At 33.2% G+C, this 24,254-nt stretch overlaps 1 protein-coding gene across 11 annotated transcripts in view; it reads right to left on the bottom strand.

Moving 5' to 3' along the window:
• Window positions 1-1,021: 1,021 nt before the first annotated feature.
• Window positions 1,022-24,254, bottom strand: part of LOC6048855 (ephrin type-B receptor 1) — a 180,015-nt gene continuing 156,782 nt past the window's right edge. For 5 of the 11 annotated variants that reach the window (XM_038266853.1, XM_038266828.1, XM_038266834.1 and 2 more), the window contains 8 exons: window positions 20,597-20,668; window positions 20,367-20,471; window positions 14,803-14,820; window positions 14,245-14,292; window positions 8,424-8,597; window positions 7,893-8,359; window positions 7,105-7,806; window positions 1,022-2,413 (listed from right to left, as the gene is read on the bottom strand). In XM_038266853.1, coding sequence (XP_038122781.1) covers window positions 2,309-2,413; window positions 7,105-7,806; window positions 7,893-8,359; window positions 8,424-8,597; window positions 14,245-14,292; window positions 14,803-14,820; window positions 20,367-20,471; window positions 20,597-20,668 — 1,691 coding nt within the window. In that variant the 3' untranslated portion in view covers window positions 1,022-2,308. The remainder of the gene's footprint in view (window positions 2,414-7,104; window positions 7,807-7,892; window positions 8,360-8,423; window positions 8,598-14,244; window positions 14,293-14,802; window positions 14,821-20,366; window positions 20,472-20,596; window positions 20,669-24,254) is intronic. The other 6 variants (XM_038266869.1, XM_038266863.1, XM_038266881.1 and 3 more) reach the window with 6 other exon arrangements.

Below are 24,254 nucleotides of genomic sequence, written 5' to 3'. Positions count from 1 at the left end.
TTTTGACGCTTAATTGTTTATATCAATATTTTTCGATACTTGAAAACCCATCCTCGTTGAAATCGTAAATATCAATACTTTGAAAGGACATACGAGAAATAAATCTGCTCTGATAAATTCTGACGTTCCTCTCTAAAACCTGAGGCCTTCTGAACATATTTTTGTGTAATTGGGTCCTAAAATTAGGCTTAGATTGCTGATATTATTGTTCACAACGATAAAGCTTATTTTTTGAGTACAATGACCCTTTGTTAATCCACAAATAGTTTAAAAAATTAGCTTTGCGGTCCTTCTTGACAGAAAAAGTTTCTACTTGACAGCACTTTCCAAGGGAACCATAGTTGATCCATCGAAAAAATGTTGTCTTGCTAACTTTTTTTGTTTGCGTCAAAATAACAAAAAGTGATCAAAAATGGTTTTTAGGCGTGTTTTTCAAGCCCTGCCAAATCAAATCACAAAGGATTTGAATAGCTGAAAGCTTGCGAATCGTGCTAATCGGCACCGAATGGTGATTAGATTACTGTTAATTGAACCAAAAATCAGGACCCTTTTTCAGGTTCTATTTTGTAAAAGAGAATATTTAAAATGAAAAAAAAAATCATTGTCTCTTCGCCAAAATTTAACAAGAATCGCAAAAATTGTAAAAACTCCTATTTAAAAGTGCGGAACCAAATTTGTGTGTGTTGTGAAAACTTTTTGTTTAGTTTTCACACTGAAATTATATTTTAACTAGAATTTTGAATTTTGACCATCGTGTTTTGCTGAGAAAATTGTTATTTATTAATGTTTTTCTTTTAGTTTAGAGACGTAGAATTTTGAAGGAAAGTGTTTAATAATTTTAATAATTGATTTAAAATAACTTTTAACATATTTGATTATTGCGGGCTTTGAAGATTACTTGATAGTGTCTTAAATTATGAAATTTCGGATATTTGCGGGTTTCAAATGTAACAAACTAAGCTGGATTTTTTTTTTCTTTCAAAAATCAAAAAGAGGCAAAATAATAAAAACACAAGCGAAATACTTTTCAGAGTCAATTTTTCCAATTTATTACTTACAAAATAAAAAGAATAAAAAGTCGCTATATTTCACAGAATAAAGCTGCTACGAATCGATTCGCTGCTCCTACTTAAACGCCGGAATTTAGGGGGGTTTGCAATTAAATAAGACAAAATAATAAACAGTTGATAACTAGGAAAAAGGGGAGCAATAAAATAACTTAAAAATTAACTATTCACACACGCTCTTCTTTTTTTAAATTAAAGTGAGAGAAAAGCATACAGAGAGAACTGACATTTTTTACACAAACAAAAAAGTATTAAAAGAACAAAAAAGTTTAAAAAACATAAAATAAAAACACACTTTCTTCAGTTCTGTTCGACCTCCCGCGATTTGAGAAAACTGTGGCAGGTTCAGCATTTTTGAGTCCTCTCTAAACTATGATACAACCAGTCCTCTCTCTTTTAACTCACCCTTCTTTCTCTCTCTATTGTTTTACACGTAATCGCTACTCTCACTGTGTCTTTTTTCGTAATGCTTGTTTCTATCCCGTATCGCGCTGTTTTTTTTTGTTAATATCAGTGTGTTGGTTGCGGTTTTTTTTCTCTCTGATGTGTAGTCGTAGTGTTTTTTTTTAAATTAGTTGTAGTAGTTTGCTAGCAGTACTCAGTTGTGTTCTCTTCTCTTGTTTGTTTGTTTTGTTCTTGCAGTAATAGTAGTGTGTACACCTAAAAAAACGATTCTACATATTGCTATTGTATAAAAAATCACATTTTTTCGTCGTTTTACACATACGAAGTTTTCTCGTACTATCTCGCGCACCCTCCTTCTCTCTCTCCATCTCTTTCTCACTGTGATCAGTTCGGTTTGCTTACCTCTCTCGCTCTCATTTACGCTCTCTCACTTCATCTCGACTTGTCGGTGCATAAACTTAGGCAAAACAACTCCCTCGCACAAAATCAAAACTAGGATGCGTTTGTGGTTCAGTTGTGGGGAACAATCCGATTTGACCTTAAGTAACGATCACGCGCGCACTCTTAACACGCTACTTTGTATAAATGCAGCCCTCGAAATGCTCGGTGAATATCATCGTGGTAGGGTGAAGTGAATCGAATAAAGGTGCTGATTTTTCTCGGTGTGATGATATTTGACAGGAATGTACTCAAGTTAAACAAGAAATGCTCTAAACAGGATTCGACTTTTTCTTTGTTGCACTGGGTCTTTTCTTTTGCGTAAAGTCATGCTGTTAAGGGTAGTATCGGTTACCCTTTGTGGTCGTCTGGTTTGTTGTTGGTGTTGGTGTTGGTGTTTAAATTATGGTATCTATCTGTCGCGCTTGGTGGAGAATCTTTTTCTGGTGGCCGACCAGCGTGATGCCCATGTCGGAGAGCTGCTGTGCGGTTAGCCGGGATATCTGTGCCGGGTGGAAAAAGGAGGGTGTTGGAAGGTTGGCCAAGGGTCAGTAAACGGATTTTAACAAGATTTATTTGAGTAGAAGAATGATAGCAGTTGAAGAACACGATGAATCTGAGATTACATTTTGTTTCAGTGTTTGTTGGACATTTGCTGGTTTTAATATGAATTTCCGAATGAAATTTGAAAATTAGAGAAGAATTTTCTTTTTTTTAGACAATAAACGAAAAGAGTAATTTATCACAATTATCATTTATCTGATGACATATACTTTTTTACTTTGTCTTAACTTTCGCAGACCAAACCCACCGCCTCTAGACGGGGTTCAATCTAAAAATTCACCAAAATTCACACCAATTCCGAAACTTCAAATAAATATTGGAAAGTAGAACTTTTCTATAAATCTAGGACTTGATATTTTTACTTTTATGAGACTTTAAAATTTTTTATGAAAAATATGTATTTATTCTGGGTTTAGCTTTGGAACAATTCTCTTCTAAAACCGGAAATGGGATTTTATTTCTATTTTTTTATTTGGCTCAAATTTGTGGAGGCCTTTCCTATGACATGACGCCATTTTGTGTTATTGGTTCACCCATACAAGTCTCCATACAATTTCGGCAGCAGTTCATACAAAAATGGTTCGTGAATATTGGAAATCTGTTACTTTCGAAGGAATATTCTGATCAACTTGGTGTCTTCGGCAAAGTTTTAGGTATTGATTTGGACTATTCAGAAAAATAGGAACACGGAAAAATTGCCGCTTTTTAATTAACTTTTTTTTAACAATAACTCAATCACTAAATTTTTATGTTTTCCGAGAATTATTGATGTACTTAATTTTTTTTTAATTTCGATTTTTTCCAAAAAAAACTTCTTCGAAAATGTATAACTCGGCGGTAAAATGTTTGGCCATACTTCTCTATGGCTCAAAAGTTGTGAGTTTTGAACCCCTAAAACATATAAAAAAAACCTCGAAAATAAAAAAATGCCGATCTGGGGATATTGAGTTTTGTGAAAAAAGATTAAACAAAAAATCGGCAAAATTTTTTTCCGTGTATCTATTTTTCCCGAACAGTCCTTATTGATACCTACAATTTGTGAAACCGTGACTGAAAAATTATTTAAAAAAAAAAAAACAAATTGGCAAAAGAGAAGTTTTCTAGAATTTCGCAGAATAAAATGTTTTGATTTTTTTATATTATATATTTGGATCCATCGATTCCTTAGGCTCAGATAAACCATTCAGCTTTCACTGGTTTTTCCATACAAAATTTTGGGGCTGTCCATAGCAAAATGCTGAGCAAATACTCGAAAATCTGTATCTCGAGCAGTAAATTTACAATTGATTTGGTGTCTTCGGCGATTTGTAGGATTTTTCGAAAACAAATGCACTCTAATTTTTTTTTTCAATAAGGCCGTTGCAGATATTTTCAAAGTTTATGTCGCCCCCCCTTCAAAAATAGCCTAAAAATCAGGGGACAAAAAAATATTTTTTCGAAAAACTTCAAAATTTTAATGAAAATTAAAGTTTTACCAACTGAAAACCAGTTAAAATGCATTTTCCCGCGTTTATAATTATATTTAGCATGTTTGAACGCCTTTGAAAACATTTCAAATTTCCATGAAATACCAATGTACAGTCCCACAAAAAAAAATTTTAGGGGAAAAAAAATTCCGTCAATACCTCGATATTTTCAAATCTAATGATTGGAAAGCAACTGTACGCCTGTAAAAAGCATTTTAAAACTCTTTTTTCATCCAAATGTTTAAACCTAGGCTTGTAATTTTATTTTTTGCCCCCCCCCTTCGACCGAGGGACATAAACTTTGAAAATTATTTGCAACTAGGCCGTTATACTTTTATCAGAAAAACTCGATTTGACAAACTTTTCCCAATAGGTTTATTTTTTCATTTTTTGATATGTTTTAGTAGACAAAAAGTGCCAGCTTTTGAGCTATAGGGTATAACAGACGATTACATTTTCAGCAAGTTATGATTTTTTGTAAATAAATGAATTTCGTAAAATATGGACAATATACCCGAAAAAGGTTTAAAAAATCTTTTTTGGATGTAAAGTTGTATTTGGAATCAAAATAGTAGTTTATGCAACAAGTTGCAAAATAGGATTTTTCAGCACGAGTCGTACATTTATCCAACGAGGTTCACCGAGTTGGATAAATACGAAGAGTGCTAAAAAAATCAAGTTTTGCAACGAGTTCCATACAACATTTTTTGCAATTCCGAAAAACAACCATTGAGTAAAATTTTAAGTAAAATTTTCATATATTTTGTCAATTAAAGTGCTGAAGTTCAACTTTTCAGCACCCATTTCAGTGCTGAAAAGAAGAACTTTTTAGCATTTATTGTGAAAAGTGTTGCTATTCGATTCTGTTATTTTTGGTACAGAAAAGTAGGCTTTTTCGTCGTTCAAGAATGACAGGAAAAGTAAGTAGTTTCACGACGGAATTGCAAAAAGTATATTTGTGATTTTATGATTAAATGCATTGTTTTAAGCAGTTTTTCCATCTCTGAAAAAATATGTTTAAAAGCTTAAAAATTCTCTACAATTTTCTATTTGTTTATTGTTAATGCAACACTAAAAATATTATATTTTCAATTTTCCATAATAAAAAAGCTTTCATCAAAAACTGTGATTTTTTCCCACAGAAAATCACATCAGATCTTTTTGATGCCAAATTTAATTTTACATTCAAAAATTCGTGTTTGGAAGAGTATTTTTGGGTGAATTTGCATTCCTTCAAAGATATGCAAAAAACAAAGAGGCAAGTTTTTGTAATAAATTTAAAAAATAGAGAGCAATTCCATGTCAAATAGGGAATCGGTTGTACCCGACCCTCTCCGATTTCAATGAAACTATGTGAACATGTTATTCTAGGCATATATAAGCCATTTTTGTATATATGGTGTCAGTTACACTCGATAATGACATTTGAGAAGGGCGTAAGTGTTTTAATTATTTTTGTATTTCGTAATTTAAATATTGCTGTATCTCGAAGCCGTTGCATCGTATCAAAAAGTGGTCAAAGACAAACTTGTAGGAAATTTGACGGGCTTTTCGAAAAATACACTGAATGAAAAACACTCCACTTTTATGAGATTTTTGATTTTTAAGTTTAAAGTCAAAAGCCCACGATTTTTTCGTTCATTTTTTTGTGAAAATACCCTAAGATGTTAAAAAGACTCATGAAAATGCAGGATGAAGCAACTCACCTAAAAATACAAAAATCATTTACTGAAACTGTTTTTTTAAAGTGCTCTAAACGTAAAAATTTCAAAACTGAATACGGGAATCGATTCTCCAGATAATTTTACATAAAAGTCTCCATATTGACCATTGTCCTAAGTCCAATCCTTGTGAAGTTACAGCGGGTTTAAAAATAAAAATGTTGAAAAAATAGGTTTTTTGATGGTTTTGGCAATTTTTATATGACCGACTTGATTTTTCAGTCTCGAAAATATTTTTACGGAAAGCTCGTCCAATTTCCCATAAGTTTGTCTTTGACCACATTTCAATTGGATGTATGGGTTTACAGATATAAGCTATTTACATTGCTCATAACTGAAAACAATATTTTTTCAGTGTAGTATAGTAACCTGGATAGTTAATTAGCTTATATCTGTAAGCCCATACATCCAATTGAAATGTGGTCAAAGACAAACTTATGGGAAATTGGACGAGCTTTCTGGTAAAAATATTTTCGAAACTGAAAAATCAAGTCGGCCATATAGAAATTGCCAAAAACCATCAAAAAACCTATTTTTTCAACATTTTTATTTTTAAAACCGCTGTAACTTCACAAGGATTGGACTTAGGACAATGATCAAAAGACTTTTATGTAAAATTGTCTGGAGAATCGATTACCGTATTCGGTTTTTGAAAATTTTGACGTTTAGAGCACTTTTTAAAAAAACAGTTTCAGTAAATGATTTTTGTATTTTTTTAGGTGAGTTGCTCCATCCTGCATTTTTCGTGAGTTTTTTTTTAACATCTTAGGCTATTTTCACAAAAAAATTGAACGAAAAAAAACCGTGGGCTCACCTTCAAATTTGACTTTTAAACTTAAAAATCAAAAAATCTCATAAAAGTGGAGTGTTTTTTTCATTCAGTGTATTTTTTTTCGGAAAGCCCGTCAAATTTCCTACAAGTTTGTCTTTGACCACTTTTTGATACGATGCAACGGCTTCGAGATACAGCAATATTTAAATTACGAAATACAAAAATAATTAAAACACTTACGCCCTTCTCAAATGTCATTATCGAGTGTAACTGACTCCATATATACAAAAATGGCTTATATATGCCTAGAATAACATATCTACAAAGTTTCATTGAAATCGGAGAGGGTCGAGAAAAAAGTACCTAAATAATTTCTGTTTTGGGCTGGAATTGCTCTAGATTTTTTAGTTCCGTAAGCTTTGAAAATATTTGCAGCAACCTAACAAAATCGAAAAGTTATACTTTTCAGCACTGAAATAGGAGCAGACTCAGATTCATAACGTGTTCTTGTTTGGGTTATTGCGACAAACCAAAATATCAAATAAGTAATTCCCGCTGCCCAAGTCGGTAAACTAAGCGTCCTTTAACCAAATTTTGATCAGTCTTTCCAGAACACCGTCCAAAAGTCAGCCCTACATTCAGTCTTCCCCCACTCTTCACAAATAACTCACCTGCTGCGCCGTCACCAAACCAGCCTCCTTAAAGTGCTGCGAATACCGGGACATCTTGATGCTCTCCAGCCACAGATCGGTGCTGATAAACACCCCGCAGCCCCCGGCACTACCACCCGTCCCGGACATCGTCCCCGTATTGCTCAGTCCACCCGCCGTCGACCCGAGCGTGTTCATCCCGCTGGCGTTCATCCCCGAGCCAACGCCATTGCCGCCGCCGCCGCCGCCCAACATCCGCTCGGTCGTGCCCATGAGACCCGCTCCACCAACGCCGGACATTGGCATCGTTCGCTGCTGAGCTGCGGCCGCCGCCGCCAGCATTTCGTCGCTAAGGTCGTTGCCGAGTCGCGCCACCGGATTGTCCGGCGAGTTGCGCGTCGTCAGCAGCACCTGCGGTTGTCGCGCCAGGTTGTCCAGCGTTTGCGTTATACTGCTGAAGGTGGGCCGGTGCGTTCGCTGCTTCTGCCAGCAGTCCAGCATCAGCTGGTAGAGCGCTTCGGGGCAGTCCATCGGGGCCGGTAACCGATAGCCCTTTTCGATGCTCTTTATCACGTCCTGGTTGGACCAGTTCCAGTACGGCCGCTCGCCGTACGACATCACCTCCCACAGGACCACCCCGTAGGACCACACGTCCGACGCGGACGTGAACTTCCGGAACGCTATCGCTTCCGGTGCGGTCCAGCGGACGGGGATTTTGCCACCCTAGAGGGGAAGGAAAAAGAAATGTGTTAATACCACAAACTGAGAGATTAGTATATATATCTTAAGTAGATTTTTGTTGTACTCACCCTCGTCGTGTACGCGTCGCTCGCGTTCTCGATCTCCCGCGACAGCCCAAAGTCGGCGATCTTACACACTAGTGAGGAATTAACTAGGACGTTCCGCGCAGCCAGATCGCGGTGCACGTAGTTCATGTCGCTGAGGTAGGACATGCCGGCGGCGATCCCGCGCAGCATCCCAATCAGCTGCAGCGTCTGGAACTTGCCGTCGTTGGCCCGCAGGAACGTGTCCAGACTCCCATTCTCCATGTACTCGGTGATGATCATCACCGGGTTCGAGCGCGTCACCACGCCCTGCAGGTAGATCACGTTCGGGTGGTCGAACTGGCCCATGATGGAGGCCTCCGTCAGGAAGTCGCACCGCGCCTTCTCCGACGAGCCCGGCTTGAGCGTTTTGATGGCCACGTCGATCTCCTGCACAAAGTTCGGCGGGATCTTGAGCCGACCGCGGCACACGTCGCCGAACTCGCCACCACCTGTGGAGGGGTAGAGAGAATTTTGGTTAGTTCAAGGACTACACCACACTAAAGAATAGCTTACCGATGATGGCCTCGATCGTGATGTAGCTCGCGTCGATCTCCCGGGCAAACTCCCGGATCGCCTGGTTCGGGTCCTCGTACGTGTGCGGGTCGACGTAGCTTCTGCTGGTGCCGAACAGCGGCGTGGTCACTGCAAAATTATTACGACGTTGTCGGTAATACCCGTACGAACCACCTTCTCTCATTCGAGAGAGTTTTATTTTGATCGATAGTTAAGTTTACAAAAAATAAGCGATTTTTACACAAGCAGCAAGTTTAGTTACACAAAAATACCAATTAGAAAAAAAAGAATTAAAATAAGGACAAGAAAGCAAGAAATTTGGAAAACAAATAAAAAGTTTTAGGCAAAGCACAATACCATTTCAGAAGCAATTATGATTATTTAAAAATGGTTTTAGTTACAATTATAATTTGATTATTTGATTTTTTTTTGTTGGTGATGGTGATTTTGGTGGTTGGTTGGTTGGTGGTTGGCAGAGCAAGCAGTCGCCGCAGCAGACAAAAGAAGCCGAAATGGTTTTGATATTGATTTTGATTTGATTTTTTTGGTATTAACAAAGCGCAACATCATGCAGAAGAGTAGCCATCACACACGGGCACACATAATTAAGCGGATTATACATATGAAAATAAAAAGAAAGAGAAAAATATACAGCATCAAATTAGTTGGTGTTATTTTGGCCGAGAAGGTTTGAGCTTAGCAAATAGTTGAGCCTGTTTTTAAAGGGGTTATTTGGGAGGAGAAAAAAGGAGAGTTTTTGTACAATGTATGAAACTGGGAGAAGAACATAATGAAACACAGTTGAAAAACTTTACACAGTAATATGAACCTACTTGTAAATCCGTAAAATACAGAAAGTTGGTTATTCCAATGTAATTTCAACCACTGGACTTAAAGCCCAAAAATTAGATATCATCTTCGTCAAAAAGACACTTGAGCAATTCCATGTCAAATAGGGAATCGGTTGTACCCGACCCTCTCCGATTTCAATGAAACTTTGTTAACATGTTATCCTACGCTTATATAAGCCAATTTTGTGTATATGGAGCCAGTTACACTCGATAATGACATTTGAGAAGGGCGTAAGTGTTTTAAATATTTTGTATTTCGTAATTTAAATATTGCTGTATCTCGAAGCCGTTGTATCGTATCAAAAGTGGTCAAAGACAAACTTGTAGGAAATTTGACGGGCTTTCCGAAAAATACACTGAAACAAAAAACACTCCACTTTTATGAGATTTTTGATTTTAAGTTTAAAAGTCAAATTTGAAGGTGAGCCCACGATTTTTTTCGTTCAAAATTTTGTGAAAATAGCCTAAGACTCACGAAAAATGCAGGATGGAGCAACTCACCTAAAAATACAAAATCATTTACTGAAACTGTTTTTTTTGTGCTCTAGACATCAAAATTTTCAAAACCGATAGTGGAATCGATTTTCCAGACAATTTTACATAAAGTCTCCATATTGACCATTATCCTAAGTCCAATTCTTGTGAAGTTACAGCGGTTTTAAAATAAAAATGTTGAAAAATAGGTTTTGATGGTTTTTGGCAATTTCTAAATGACAGACTTCATTTTTCAGTCTCGAAAATATTTTTAGCCGAAAGCTCGTCCAATTTCCCATAATATTGTCTCTGACCAGCTATTAATTGGATGTATGGGCTTACAGATAAAAGCTAATTACATTGCTCATAATTGAAAACGTGATATTTTTTCAGTGTAGTATAGTAACCTGGATAGTAAATTAGCTTATATATCGTCGCCATCGTGCTAACTTGTCGTACGTGCATTTTGGGCCAAATTGAGTTAAGAACGCCATTTTGTGCAGCTCACAATGCCTCACCTTTTGACCTTCACAGATCCTCAAAATCGATTTCAATCCTGAGATATTCAACAAAATCCGAAAATGCATTTTGTCACTTTACATATGAAAGTAGTTTCAATCTTGTAGTGCTATCTTGTCACTCCATGAAAATTGATGTAAGTGCGACAAAAGGCCAAAGGGATTTCAGGCCAAGAAAGTCAGGATGCGTTTGTCGCACGTACAAGCTAGACTACCGTAAACATTTGTAATTATAAGACTCCAGCAACCAACTTCAACCAAACTTTGACAATGCACAGAATTGAAAACGTGATTGTTATTGTTTACATTGCGTGCTCTCGTTTTTGAATATTCAAGGTCAAACATTAAAACGCGTTTTTCCGGAACGTCAAAATGGCGGGTGCGACAAGATAGCACGACGACGTCGATATGTAAACCCATAAATCCAATTGAAATGTGGTCAAAGACAATCTTATGGGAAATTGGACGAGCTTTCCGCTAAAAATATTTTCGAGACTGAAAAATGAAGTCTGTCATTTATAAATTGCCAAAAACCCTCAAAACCCCTATTTTTTCAACATTTTTATTTTTAAAACCGCTGTTACTTCACAAGGATTGGACTTAAGACAATGGTCAATATGGAGACTTTTATGTAAAATTGTCTGGAGAATCGATTCCCACTATCGGTTTTTTATAATGTTGATGTTTAGAGCACTTTTCAAAAAAAACAGTTTCAGTAAATGATTTTTGTATTTTTTTAGGTGAGTTGCTCCATCCTGCATTTTTCGTGAGTCTTTTTTTAACATCTTAGGCTATTTTCACAAAAATTTTGAATGAAAAAAAAATCGTGAGCTCACCTTTAAATTTGACTTTTAAACTTTAAAATCAAAAAATCTCATAAAAGTGGAGTGTTTTTTTGTTTCAGTAAAAAAATTTCGGAAAGCCCGTCAAATTTTCTACAAGTTTGTCATTGACTTTTTGATACGAAGCAACGGCTTCGAGATACAGCAATATTTAAATTACGAAATACAAAAATATTGAAAACACTTACGCCTTTCTCAAATGTCATTATCAGGGGTTTAGTGGCTCCATATACACAAAAATGGCTTATATAAGCATAGGATAACATGTCTACAAAGTTTCATTGAAATCGGAGAGGGTCGAGAAAAAAGTACCTAAAAAATTCCTGTTTTGGGCTGGAATTGCTCACTTAATATTACACACTGCATGTACAATTTTTGTAAACACAAAAAAAACTTGCAACCGACGGGATTCTAACCTAGCACCATCAGTAAGGAATGGCGCCTTAGCCCGCTCGGCCATCAGACCAATGAAAATGGAAAGGATAAACGTATATATGAGCTTGACATTTCGGTTAGGTAGGATTCACATACTAATGAGCTACATATTTCAGGGTGTTTTATTTATTTTACACCCAGGCCTTTTACACGCAGCTGGATTACTACTTTTTTAGCTGTGTAAGGCTGTTTAGATATATCAAATTATTTTTCAAATGTTTTTTGTATTCTTTGTATATAACTGATTAATAAATAATGAAAGACATCTTTAAACAAAGCTTTTTTTGTAGCAAACTTCACATTTTCTCAAAAAATAAAATTTCCAAATTATTTTCTAACAATAGTTAGTGATTTTTTTTTAAGAAACGCTTTGGTTTTTGAAATCTCTGTTAAAAAAAACAACTTTTAAATGATGAAAATATTGCAACAAAAGATCAAAACCTAGAATAAGGGTAAAACATAAAAAATGCTGGAGATTTCAAATGTTGATCCACATATTTTACATAAAGCAATTATCTCTATCAACAAAAAAGATAGTCTATTTTAAATATGCCAGAATTTCTTTATAGAGGAAAAACAAAAAAAAAACAACCTTGTTGTAAAGCAAACGGTTTTAGCAACAGTTTTGCTTATGTAAATAATACAAAGTTAAATTTTAAACTTTGAAAAATTAGCGTCAATTGCAATGTAATTCTTCACAGTCCAATTTTCGATTGTCAAAACATTAACATAATATAATTTTTTGACTCAACACCTTTTTAAAAGTGCCTGTTCACAGTAAAAATTGTATAAATTTGGAAGGTTGAATATTACCTCTTTTATGATGTAATTTTACCTTATTTCCGACTGAAATTACACCAGGAAAGTGGTAAAATTACACATTTTTTCTGACATAAATGATGTACCCCTTCCCAGATGTAATATTCCCATGATTTTTTTAATTTGTTGAGAAATAAATGAATAAAATAAATACAACTTTTATTCTAAACCCAGGAATATTTATGTCGCAAAAAAGACACAGCAAAAAAAAGTTATCAATATATAACTGTGAAAGGCTTTTGCGTGAATAGCTTTTGCATTATTTTATGAAAATTTATGTACACAGAAAAAACATCATGGTAATATTACATTTGGGAAGGGGTACATGTTTTATGTCAGAAAAATGTGTAATTCTACCTCTGGAAATGTGTAATTTTACCACTTTTCTGTTCTAATGTCACTTTTTCAGTCTAAATTGAGGTAAAATTATATCATAATAGAGTTAATATTCAACCTTCCAAAATTACACCTTCCAAATTTACACAATTTTTTTCTGTGTATTACAATACCCTGAAATATGTAGCTCATTAGCATGGGAAACCTACACAGAAAAAAAAGCTGTAAATTTGGAAGATGTAATTTTGAAAGGTTGAATATTACCTCTGTTATGATGTAATTTTACCTCAATTTAGAGTGAAAAACTGACATTACACCATTCTATTCTAAAAGTAAAATTACACACATGCGTTCATTCTTTCAATTTTTCATCGGTCTTATAGCCGAGCGGGCTAAGGCGCCAGTCCTTAACTGTTTGTGTTGGATGGGTAAATTTTTGTGCACAAGAAGAAAGAATGGGTGCAGTTTTGTGCCAGAAAAACTTTAATTTAACCTTTAAAAATGTGTAAATTTACCATTTACCAGTCTCAACTCATGTAAAATTACATAACAAAAGATGTAATATAATAAGATTGGAATGAGTAATATTACCTTATTGTATTACTTCAATTTTGACCTAAAAAGTGGCAAAACCCTGGAAAAGGGGTTATTTTGCAATTTTTTTTAATATAAAGATCTACTACCCACTACTAGATGTAATTTTACTATGATTTTTCACAGTGTCGGTATTATACTTTGTTTGAATTGTAAACTATGTTAAAACTTTTGTTTCAAGTCATGAAATAAATCTTTACGTTATGTTTAATTTTACAATGTGCATACTTTTGCATGCGATTTTACCATCGAATAATAAATGTTTGTAAAACATATAAAATTTTGCTTCGTCCTTTCTGTTTTTCTCTAAGTAGAAAAAAATATCAATCTGCAAACTATTTAACTACTAAAAAAAAGTAAATTATCTCCGAAGAAAAACCTAATCTTGAGTGATGGAGCCCAACTGTTTTACAAACATACTCGCTAGAATTTGTTCTAAATTTCAAAAAAGAATTCTCTAAAAGAGGTGATTTTTATTACTGTTCATTATAACTTTGACAATTATAAAGAGTTCAACAAGAAAAAAAAAATCATGATAAATCATGTACCAAAAAGTATCAGGAAAAATAATGTAAATTTAAATGCAAGTTGCATGGAAATTTACAACAAATCATATGTAAAATCTGAAATTTACTTGTAATTTGACAGATTACATAGTATTTTAACTAAATATCAACTATATTTCGATTTGATTAGACTGTTGCGCGAAGTAGAAATATCTGTGGAGTGAATAACTCAGATCAAAGGAAAAGAGCACAAATTAACTAAACATTAGGCTTAAATAGGTTAAAAGAGGCTTTTTATAGATGATGTTTCAAAATGAATTAAAAATATACAAAGTTTAGCCGAACCAAAAAAAAGTTATTGAGATTAGCTCAAGCGCAGCCCTAAGGTGTGAGTCCAACAAAAACAAAGTACGAAAAAAACCTAAAAACGGCGCCAAATAATTTACCATTATTTTTCATCGTTTTCACGATCGGCGTGGTGTCCATTGCGTGAACTGCAACGATTTGATTTGTTGGAGAGAGACAAAAAAAGGAAGAAAGAAAAGAAGCAATCGAAAAACAATGAAGAAAAAGCGGCAAAACACACACAGGGTGATTATGTTTGATATTTTTTTTGAGTAGTTGGTATTTGTTTTTGGCGTCTCTTTGCGCGCTATTTCTTTTTCGAAAGGGGTGTGAGGTGAGGTGGGTGGTATTTGTGCGCACAAAAAAAAAACACGCAGTGAGACAAACACATTCAGTTAGGACAAACAATTGCAGAAAAAAGGGACAATGGGTGCACGAAAAAAAAAATTGAACACACACGGAGAGACACGAAAAAGAGAAACAAAAAAACATGAAGTAAATGGCAAAAATCATGCGAGAGAGAAAATTTCGAAAAGGTGTAAAATTCGAGTGTACGAAATGAGACAAATCGAAACAACAAGATTTGATAAAAAGAGAAAACTAAATTTTGACAATAAAAGACGAAATCGAATCCGTAATCTTCCGGCTTTGCCACTTACTATAGGTCACTACAAGTCCTGTTTTGCGGGTGGTTTGAAGGGGGGTTGGTGTGTGGGGTGGTAAAGAAGGGGAAGAGGTGATTTGTTGTATTATTTTTGTTTTAGAAAAAAATAGAGGAGTCAAATGGAAAGGAAACAAATCAGTAAACTTGTTCTTTTCAGAAATTGCACACACTTTCTCTCTTTTGTCAGTCTGACTGACGGATGGCAGGCAAAAGGACACTGTCTACAGATTGAACAGTTCTCTCTAGAATTTCGCAATAGGTTTTTTTGTATATAAGTGATTTTCTAAAATTTCACAATTGTTTTAAAAGATTTTTAATGTTGTTTGGAATTTTGGATGAAAACCTTTTTTCAAGTCGATATCGATAATCTTATCCACGATAACGGCTTAATCCAACCATATTAAGTTAAATTTTCAATGCTTTCACTAAGAATGTATTTTATGATAATTTGTAATTTGTTGATTTATTGGGTACGATAACTTTTAAGTTAACACTTTTGATAAGGCCAAGGAAGACAGTAAGTGGGTAGTAAATTTAAAAGTATACAAAATACCGTATATTTTGACAATACTAGAATTTTGAAAAAAAAATTAAGTAAATATACATACAAAATTTCCCATGGTTTAAAAAGATGCAATATTCATTTAGTAAAAGAAAAAAGAATATTTTTTGTGAAAATTTGAGAATTTTACAAAAATAAACTATAATAAAGTAAAAATGCACGCAAAATTTCGCTTCGCTAAAAAAAAACATATTTTGAGAAAATTTAAAGATTTCATAGAAAAAAAAATGCATAACAAATTTAGCTTTGTTAAAAAAGAACCATATTTTGTAAAAATTTGAGTATTTTACAAAAAAAACTCGAATAAACAAAAAATGCATACAAAATTTCACTTCGTAAAAAAATACAATATTTTGTGAAAATTTAAGTATTTTACAAAAAAAATCTAATAAAGAGAAAATGCATACAAAATTTCACCTCATTTTGAAAAAATACAATAGTTTGTGAAAATTTTAGTATTTACAAAAATAAACTTTAAAAAAGTGAAAATGAATACACAATTTCGCTTCGTCCAAAACAAAATGCAATATTTTGTGAAAATTTGAGTATTTTACAAAGAAAAAAAAAACTCTTAAAAAGAGAAAATGCATACAAACATTCGCTTCATTTAGACTCATATTGCAAGTTATAAAAAATAGAAAATGTTTCAAAAATATGGTATTTTGAGAAAATTTGAGTATTTTACAAAAAAAAATCGATAAGGTAAAAATGCAAACAAAACATTTTTTCGTTTGATACCCATGTTGCAAAATTTAAAAATTTAGGTATTTTTGAAAAATACGTAATTGAAATTTTGTAAAAATTAGGTTTTATAAACAAAAAAAACCTTAAAAATGCGTAACAAGCATTCACAATCCTGCAAAGTTTATTTTTAAATAGTTTTGGCAAATAGTTTGCCAACATAAGCAATTAAAATTTATAAACTTTTTTTTAGAACATGCATTGTTTCCAGGTCTAGTTTTCAATTTTTATTATTGTTTACATTTTAAAACGTTTCAAGAAGGAACAACAATAAAGCAGAAATAATTTGGAAAAGCTGAGAAAATTTCAAACATTTTTTTTTTCATTTTTTTACTTTGTTGGTTGGACTACAGAAAAAAAGCTATTTTGGTCAATTTCAAATCTTATTGTTTAAATATTTTTATTGAAAAGTTTCTAAGAAATTGTCCATTTTCATTATTCACAAAATGTATTTTATATGGTTCTTCCTCAAATTTATAAAATAATATTTTTTGAATAATTTTATTTAAAAAAAATAGGAGCATAAAAACTCTAATAAGGCCATTGTCAATTTTATTTCAGGATGAAATATCATCAAAATTTCGCTATGTTAAAAAGAACCATATTTTGTAAAAATTTGAGTATTTCACAATACATGCATACAAAATTTAATTCGTAAAAAAATACAATATTTTATGAAAATTTTAGTATTTTACAAATAAAAAAACTTTAATAACGAAAATGCATACAAAATTTTACCTCGTTTAAAAAAATACAATAGTTGTGAAATTTTTTTTACAATGGTTGTGAAAATTTTATTTACCAAAAATAAACTTTAAAAAAGTGAAAATGCATACACAATTTCACTTCGGCCCAAAAAAAATACAATATTTTGTGAAAATTTGAGTATTTTACAAAAAAAACTCTAAAAAAGAGAAAATGCATACAAAATTTCGCTTCATTTAAACTCATATTGCAAGTTATAAAAAATAGAATATGTTTCATAAATATGGTATTTTGAGAAAATTTTAGTATTTTACAAAAAAAAATCGATAAAGTAAAAATGCAAACAACATATTTTTTCGTTTAATACCCATGTACAAAATATGAAAACAACAAGCATTCACAATCCTGCAAAGTTTATTTTTAAATAGTTTTGGCAAATAGTTTGCCAACATAAGCAATTAAAATTAATAAACTTTTTTTATAAAATGCATTGTTTCCAGGTCTAGTTTTCGATTTTTATTATTGTTTACATTTTAAAATATTTCAAGAAGGATCAACAACAAAGCAGAAATAATTTAGAAAAGCTGAGAAAATTTCAAACATTTTTTTTTTCATTTTTTAAATTTGTTGGTCGGACTACAGAAAAAAAGCTATTTTAGACAATTTCAAATCTTATTATTTAAATATTTTTATTGAAAAGTTTCTAAGAAATTGTCCATTTTCATTGTTCACAAAATTTATTCTTTATATGGTTCTTTCTCAAATTTATAAAATAATATTTTTTGAATAATTTTATTTAAAAAAATAGGAGCATAAAAACTCTAATAAGGCCATTGTCAATTTTATTTCAGGATGAAATATCATCAAAATTTCTCAAAAAATAAGGTAGAAAAATACCTACTGAGTCTGAAATTTTAAATTAATCAGAAAACTATTGAGCAATTCCAGCCCAAAACAGGAATTTTTCAGGTACTTTTTTCTCGACCCTCTCCGATTTCAATGAAACTTTGTAGACATGTTATCCTACGCTTATATAAGCCATTTTTGTGTATATGGAGCCAGTTCCACTCGATAATGACATTTGAGAAGGGCGTAAGTGTTTTAAATATTTTTGTAATTCGGAATTTAAATATTTCTGTACCTCGAAGCCGTTGCATCGTATCAAAAAGTGGTCAAAGACAAACTTGTAGGAAATTTGACGGGCTTTTCGATAAAAATACACTGAAAGAAAAAAAACACACAACTTTTATGAGATTTTTTGATTTTTAAGTTTAGGCGAATTTGAGGGGGAGCCCACGATTTTTTTTCGTTCAAAATTTTTGTGAAGATTGTGAAGGTTGAAAAAATAGGTTTTTTGATGGTTTTTGGCAATTTCTATATGACAGACTTAATTTTTCAGTCTCGTAAATATTTTTACCGGAAAGCTCGTCAAATTTCCCATAAGTTTGTCTTTGACAACATTTAAATTGGATGTATGAGCTTGCAGATATAAGCTAATTACATTGCTCATAATTGAAAACATCATATTTTTTCAGTGTAGTATAGTAACCTGGATAGTATTTTTTTTTTATTTTTAAAACCGCTGTAACTTCACAAGGATTGGACTCAGGACAATGGTCAATATGGAGACTTTTATGTAAAATTGGAGAATCGATTCCCGTATTCGGTTTTTGAAAATTTTGACGTTTAGAGCACTTTTCAAAAAAACAGTTTCAGTAAATGATTTTTGTATTTTTTTAGGTGAGTTGCTCCATCATGCATTTTTCGTGAGTTTTTTTGTAACATCTTAGGCTATCTTCACAAAAATTTTGAACGAAAAAAAATCGTGGGCTCCCTCTCAAATTTGACTTTTAAACTTAAAAATCAAAAATCTCATAAAAGTTGGGTGTTTTTTTTTTCTTTCAGTGTATTTTTATCGAAAAGCCCGTAAAATTTCCTACAAGTTTGTCTTTGACCACTTTTTGATACGATGCAACGGCTTCGAAATACAGAAAGATTTAAATTCCGAATTACAAAAATAATTAAAACACTTACGCCCTTCTCAAATGTCATTATCGAGTGGAACTTGCTCCATATACACAAAAATGGCTTATATAAGCGAAGGATAACATGTCTACAAAGTTTCATTGAAATCGGAGAGAGTCGGGTACAACCGATTCCCTATTTGGCATGGAATTGCTCTATTTTTATCGCTAATTAATGCATTTAAAATCAAAGAAAGACTTTATAATTTATTTACAAATTCTTAATTTTGGGACCAAAGATCAGTACGAAACGATAAGATTTAGGAAAATATATTTTCATAAATTTAATAATAATTTAAATTTTCGAAAAAAAATAGCTTGAAATTTGGAATTTAGATTTTTTTTTTGTTCAAATTTGTATGACCCAATCTAACCTCTCAGACCCAATTAAAAAACATTTTTTCCAAAAGCTATGAGCTCTCCGTTACCAGCTCTATTTTTTAAAAGAAATTATTTTCTAGTGATAAAAAGTAAAATACAGTCGACTCTCTGGTTGTCAATATCCAAGGGATCGTCGAGGAAGAGAATCATCAGCCTTTCCGTGCAACTGTTTTGCACAAGGATATTGCTTCTTAAGATACAGATTGAATAATGCAGAACTAGAAACTAGCTTTTTTGAAATTTTAATTTTTTCAATTCAATGAAATTTCGAGGAAAATTAACCAAAACATAAAATTTTAAGAATAATTCAGAAAATATAACTTAAAATCTTGTAGGAGAATAGGTTTGAAATTAAACTGCTTATTAAAGTTTGTTAGAAACATATAGATCAGGATCGAGAACAAAAGAGTGTCCCGTTTTCTACGTTTACTTCCATGTGTTTTGAAGTACACTGCGAGCAAATTACACAAAGCAAATAAATCGGGAGATAACTAGAAAGGAAGAGAATTGCTCTCTTGCTCACTGTCTTGCCAGGATATTTTATTATATCTTTGGAACTATGTTGTGATTCTGCGTTCTTCTTTCACTCTTCGACATTTTTTGTTTTGTTTACTTCTTTAAATATAGTTTAAATAAGTTTCAATATATGATAAACCATGCGAAAATCAAGAGAACTGCTCAAATTGGGAGGTTGCAGGGAAAATGGGTAGGACGTTACTGAGGGGCTAACATTCTCTTTTCACGCTAGGGTGGTTCACTGGGGGTAAGGAGATAGTATTACACACGCGCCAGATAGAGCAAGGAGGAGGATCTAGTTCTGCTTGGGCAACTGTCCGCAACAGCATCTCACTGTTGCAACTCTATCTCGCTGCCAGAAGACTAGTTGACAAGTGTCGTCAACTAAAGAAGGGCGAGGATCACGGGGGGATGCAACTCTATTTCTCTCTATGACAGTGCGGTGAAAGACAGTGCATGTCGTTGCACTCTTTTGTGAGTTTGAAGGGGAAGTAATTCTGTACAAATCTATGACTATGACAACCGGGGGGGATTTGGGAGGGCACGCGCGCGGTTTTGTGTGTGTGTGTTTTTATCATGTGTGTATCATAAAGCAACAAGGTTGGCTCGGGGTGGCGCCACTCAAATTACCTTCGTTGCTGGCGTAATCCAGCGGCAGTGGCAGATGATTGTTGGTCTTCTTGTCGATGTCATCGTGGCTCTTGGAGCGCAAAAACAGGACGGTAACGACGATCACTGGAAGATAAAAAACACACAACAAGTGAGAGGTGTGAATGGATTTCATTCAGAAGTTTTGTATGAAAAACTAAGCCGCCCGTGAAGTGGGTGAGTCTGTGTTTATGCGTGTGGGGTGTCCTTACCTAACACTAGAATGAAGACGACGGCGACTGTTGAACCAGCAACAATTCGCATCTGGAAGGAATCATCGTACACTGTTGAAGGGAGAGAAAGAGAAAGTGGGTTTTGTTACATATGTTGCGAAAGACTGGATTTGATTTCATTTGGAAAGACTTGACGCCTTTAATTGTTCGTACTTGAACAAATCTGAATACTTCAAAATAAAAATGCAGTTCTTGGAAATTTTAAACTCAGTAATTCCTTTAGCTTGAACGTAATCAATGTAAAATTTCGAAATCAAAACTTTGTAAAAAAACTCAGGGAGTCATCCATAAACCACGTGGACACTTAAAAAACGGCCTAGCAACATCGATGGCGTCATGAGGTGCAACGCATATCTTTTTTGCTGGGATCACCGAGCTCCAAAACGCTCAAGACTTCAATGTTATATATACCAAAAAAAAAGGGTTTTGAACTCTTATTGAACATTCTTGCTCAAGAAGATCAACCCAGTTCAGCGCAGCATCTCTGCGGTAAACTTAACGGATTAGGCCTGGCCACTTTAAGTTTTGCTTGATTTTACCATGCATTCTAGTGCAAAAAAAAATGCTATCCATGAAAAAAAATCAAAAAATGTTTATTTATATTCACAAATTTTCACAAAATAATGTAAATTTTAAAAGTAAACTAGAGATTTCAGTTATAATACTAAAAATTTCCCAAAAAAAAACATATTTTTCGAAAATTCTTATTTTTTATAATTGCAATATGGGCATTAAAGGACGCAAAATTTGTAATAGATTTTCACTACAGAGCAATTCCATGTCAAATAGGGAATCGGTTGTACCCGACCCTCTCCGATTTCAATGAAACTTTGTAGACATGTTATCCTAGGCATATATAAGTCAGTTTTGTGTATATGGAGCCAGTTACACTCGATAATGATATTTGAGAAGGACGTAAGTGTTTTAAATATTTTTGTATTTTGTAATTTAAATATTGCTGTATCTCGAAGCCGTTGCATCGTATCAAAAAGTGGTCAAAGACAAACTTGTAGGAAATTTGACGGGCTTTCCGAAAAAAATACACTGAAAGAAAAAAACACTCCACTTTTATGAGTTTTTTTTTATTTTTAAGTTTAAAAGTCAAATTTGAAGGTGAACCCACGATTTTTTCGATCAAAATTTTTGTGAAAATAGCCTAAGATGTTACAAAAAGACTCACGGAAAAATGCAGGATGGAGCAACTCACCTAAAAAAATACAAAAATCATTTACTGAAACTGTTTTTTTTTTTGAAAAGTGCTCTAAGCGTCAACATTTTCAAAAACCGAATACGGGAATCGATTCTCCAAACAATTTTACATAAAAGTCTCCATATTGACCATTGTCTTAAGTCCAATCCTTGTGATGTTACAACGGTTTTAAAAATAAAAATGTTGAAAAAATAGGTTTTTTGATAATTTTTGGCAATTTATATATGACAGACTTGATTTTTTAGTATCGAAAAAATTTTTACCGGAAAGCTCGTCCAATTTCCCATAAGTTTGTCTTTGACCATATTTCAATTGGATGTATGGGCTTACAGATATAAGCTAATTACATTTAGAGGGTGACGAGCGGGAATTCCCAGGAAATCGACCATTTTTGGACCTCTCGATTCCCGGGAAATTCGGTCGAGACTCCCGGGAAATTTTTAACTTTGAATATTGAAGCAAAATTATATAAACTAATCAAGAATTATTTGAAAAAATCAAAATTGTTTGGTACATTGGATGTTTAATGTTCGATGTTCAAATTCAAATAAACCAATGCTTCTCTAATCTTCCTATTCATAGTTTTTTTTTTATTTTTTTAAATTTTAACTTGTCAAAAATTCCAATAACTATAATCGAGAGAAGCCAAAAAAATGTGGACCCCAAAATTTACCTTAAAACATACTCTGCAGTTACACCCCAGAAATGAAATTTAATGTTTTCTTTTTTATAAATCCAGAGTGTTTATAGGGCGTTATGAAAAAAACTGTAGAATTTTTTATTTATTATTTCTAAGAGGTAAAAGCTTTTTCAAGATAAGTTCAAATTCCATATCTTCTCTCGAGCATAGCAATCCTTTTTTTTAATTCTAAGTACCTAAGTTAATTTTCAAGGTAATTTCTTTTTTGATGTCAAAGCGATGTAATTTTATGTTTCACGTCAACCTCAATATTAAACTCTGGAGCGGTAATCTTTGTAAAGTTAAGGTTCGCCAATTGTGAATACTCCGGTTTTCCTGATAACTGTAAATATATCTTCAATTAAAATTTACAGTTGACCTTAAAAAGGATGAAAAAAATTAAATTGTTGTTTTGAGTCGTTCTTTATCATATTGCAAAAATCTCGATACTGGGAAATTATAATAATAAGAAGTTCATGGAACAAGTTTGTGCAACATTTGAAAAGTCACTCATTGCGAATTATGATTCATAAACATTTTAAAACAATTATAGTAAACTATATAGTTCCTAAAAATTATGAGTATACATAATTTAACGAATAAATAACAAATTTAATACTTTTCTTTTTAAATTTTGCCACTATTGGCATAGTAAAAAAAACTCCCGGGAATTCCCGGGAAATGGCCAAATTCAACTCTCGATTCCCGGGAAATTGAAAATCTCGAGAATCGTCACCCTCTAATTACATTGCTCAAAACTGAAAACATAATATTTTCTCAGTGTAGTATAGTAACCTGGATAGTAAATTAGCTTATATCTGTAAGCTTTGGGTGTAAGTGTGGGTCTCGTGGCGCAGGGGTAGCGGCTTCGGCTGCCGATCCCGATGATGCTATGAGACGCGGGTTCGATTCCCGCCTTATCCACTGAGCTTCTATCGGATGGTGAAGTAAAACGTCGGTCCCGGTTTCTCCTGTCTCGTCAGAGGCGCTGGAGCAGAAATCCCACGTTAGAGGAAGGCCATGCCCCGGGGGGCGTAGTGCCAATAGTTTCGTTTTTTTTTTATCTGTAAGCTTTCCGGTAAAAATATTTTCGAGACTGAAAAATCATGTCTGTCAAATAGAAATTGCCAAAAACCATAAAAAACCTATTTTTTCAACATTTTTATTTTTAAAACCGTTGTAACTTCACAAGGCTTGGACTTAGGACAATGGTCAATATGGAGACTTTTATGTAAAATTGTCTGGAGAATCGATTCCCGTATTCGGTTTTTGAAAATTTTGACATTTAGAGCACTTTAAAAAAAACAGTTTCAGTAAATGATTTTTGTATTTTTTTAGGTGAGTTTCTCCATCCTGCATTTTTCGTGAGTCTTTTTGTAACATCTTAGGCTATTTTCACAAAAAATTTGAAAGAAGAATAATCGTGGGCTCACCTTTAAATTTGACTTTTAAACTTAAAAATCAAAATATCTCATAAAAGTGGAGTGTTTTTTCTTTCAGTGTATTTTTTTCGGAAAGCCCGTAAAATTTCCTACAAGTTTGTCTTTGACCACTTTTTGATACGATGCAACGGCTTCGAGATACAGCAATATTTAAATTACGAAATACAAAAATATTTAAAACACTTACGCCCTTCTCAAATATCATTATCGAGTGTAACTGACTCCATATATACAAAAATGGCTAATATATGCCTAGGATAACATGTCTACAAAGTTTCATTGAAATCGGAGAGGGTCGAGAAAAAA

Source organism: Culex quinquefasciatus, chromosome 1 (assembly GCF_015732765.1).
Source record: "Culex quinquefasciatus strain JHB chromosome 1, VPISU_Cqui_1.0_pri_paternal, whole genome shotgun sequence".
Classification (NCBI taxonomy): Eukaryota; Metazoa; Arthropoda; class Insecta; order Diptera; family Culicidae; genus Culex; species Culex quinquefasciatus.
This window is presented reverse-complemented; position numbering and strand designations above follow the sequence as displayed.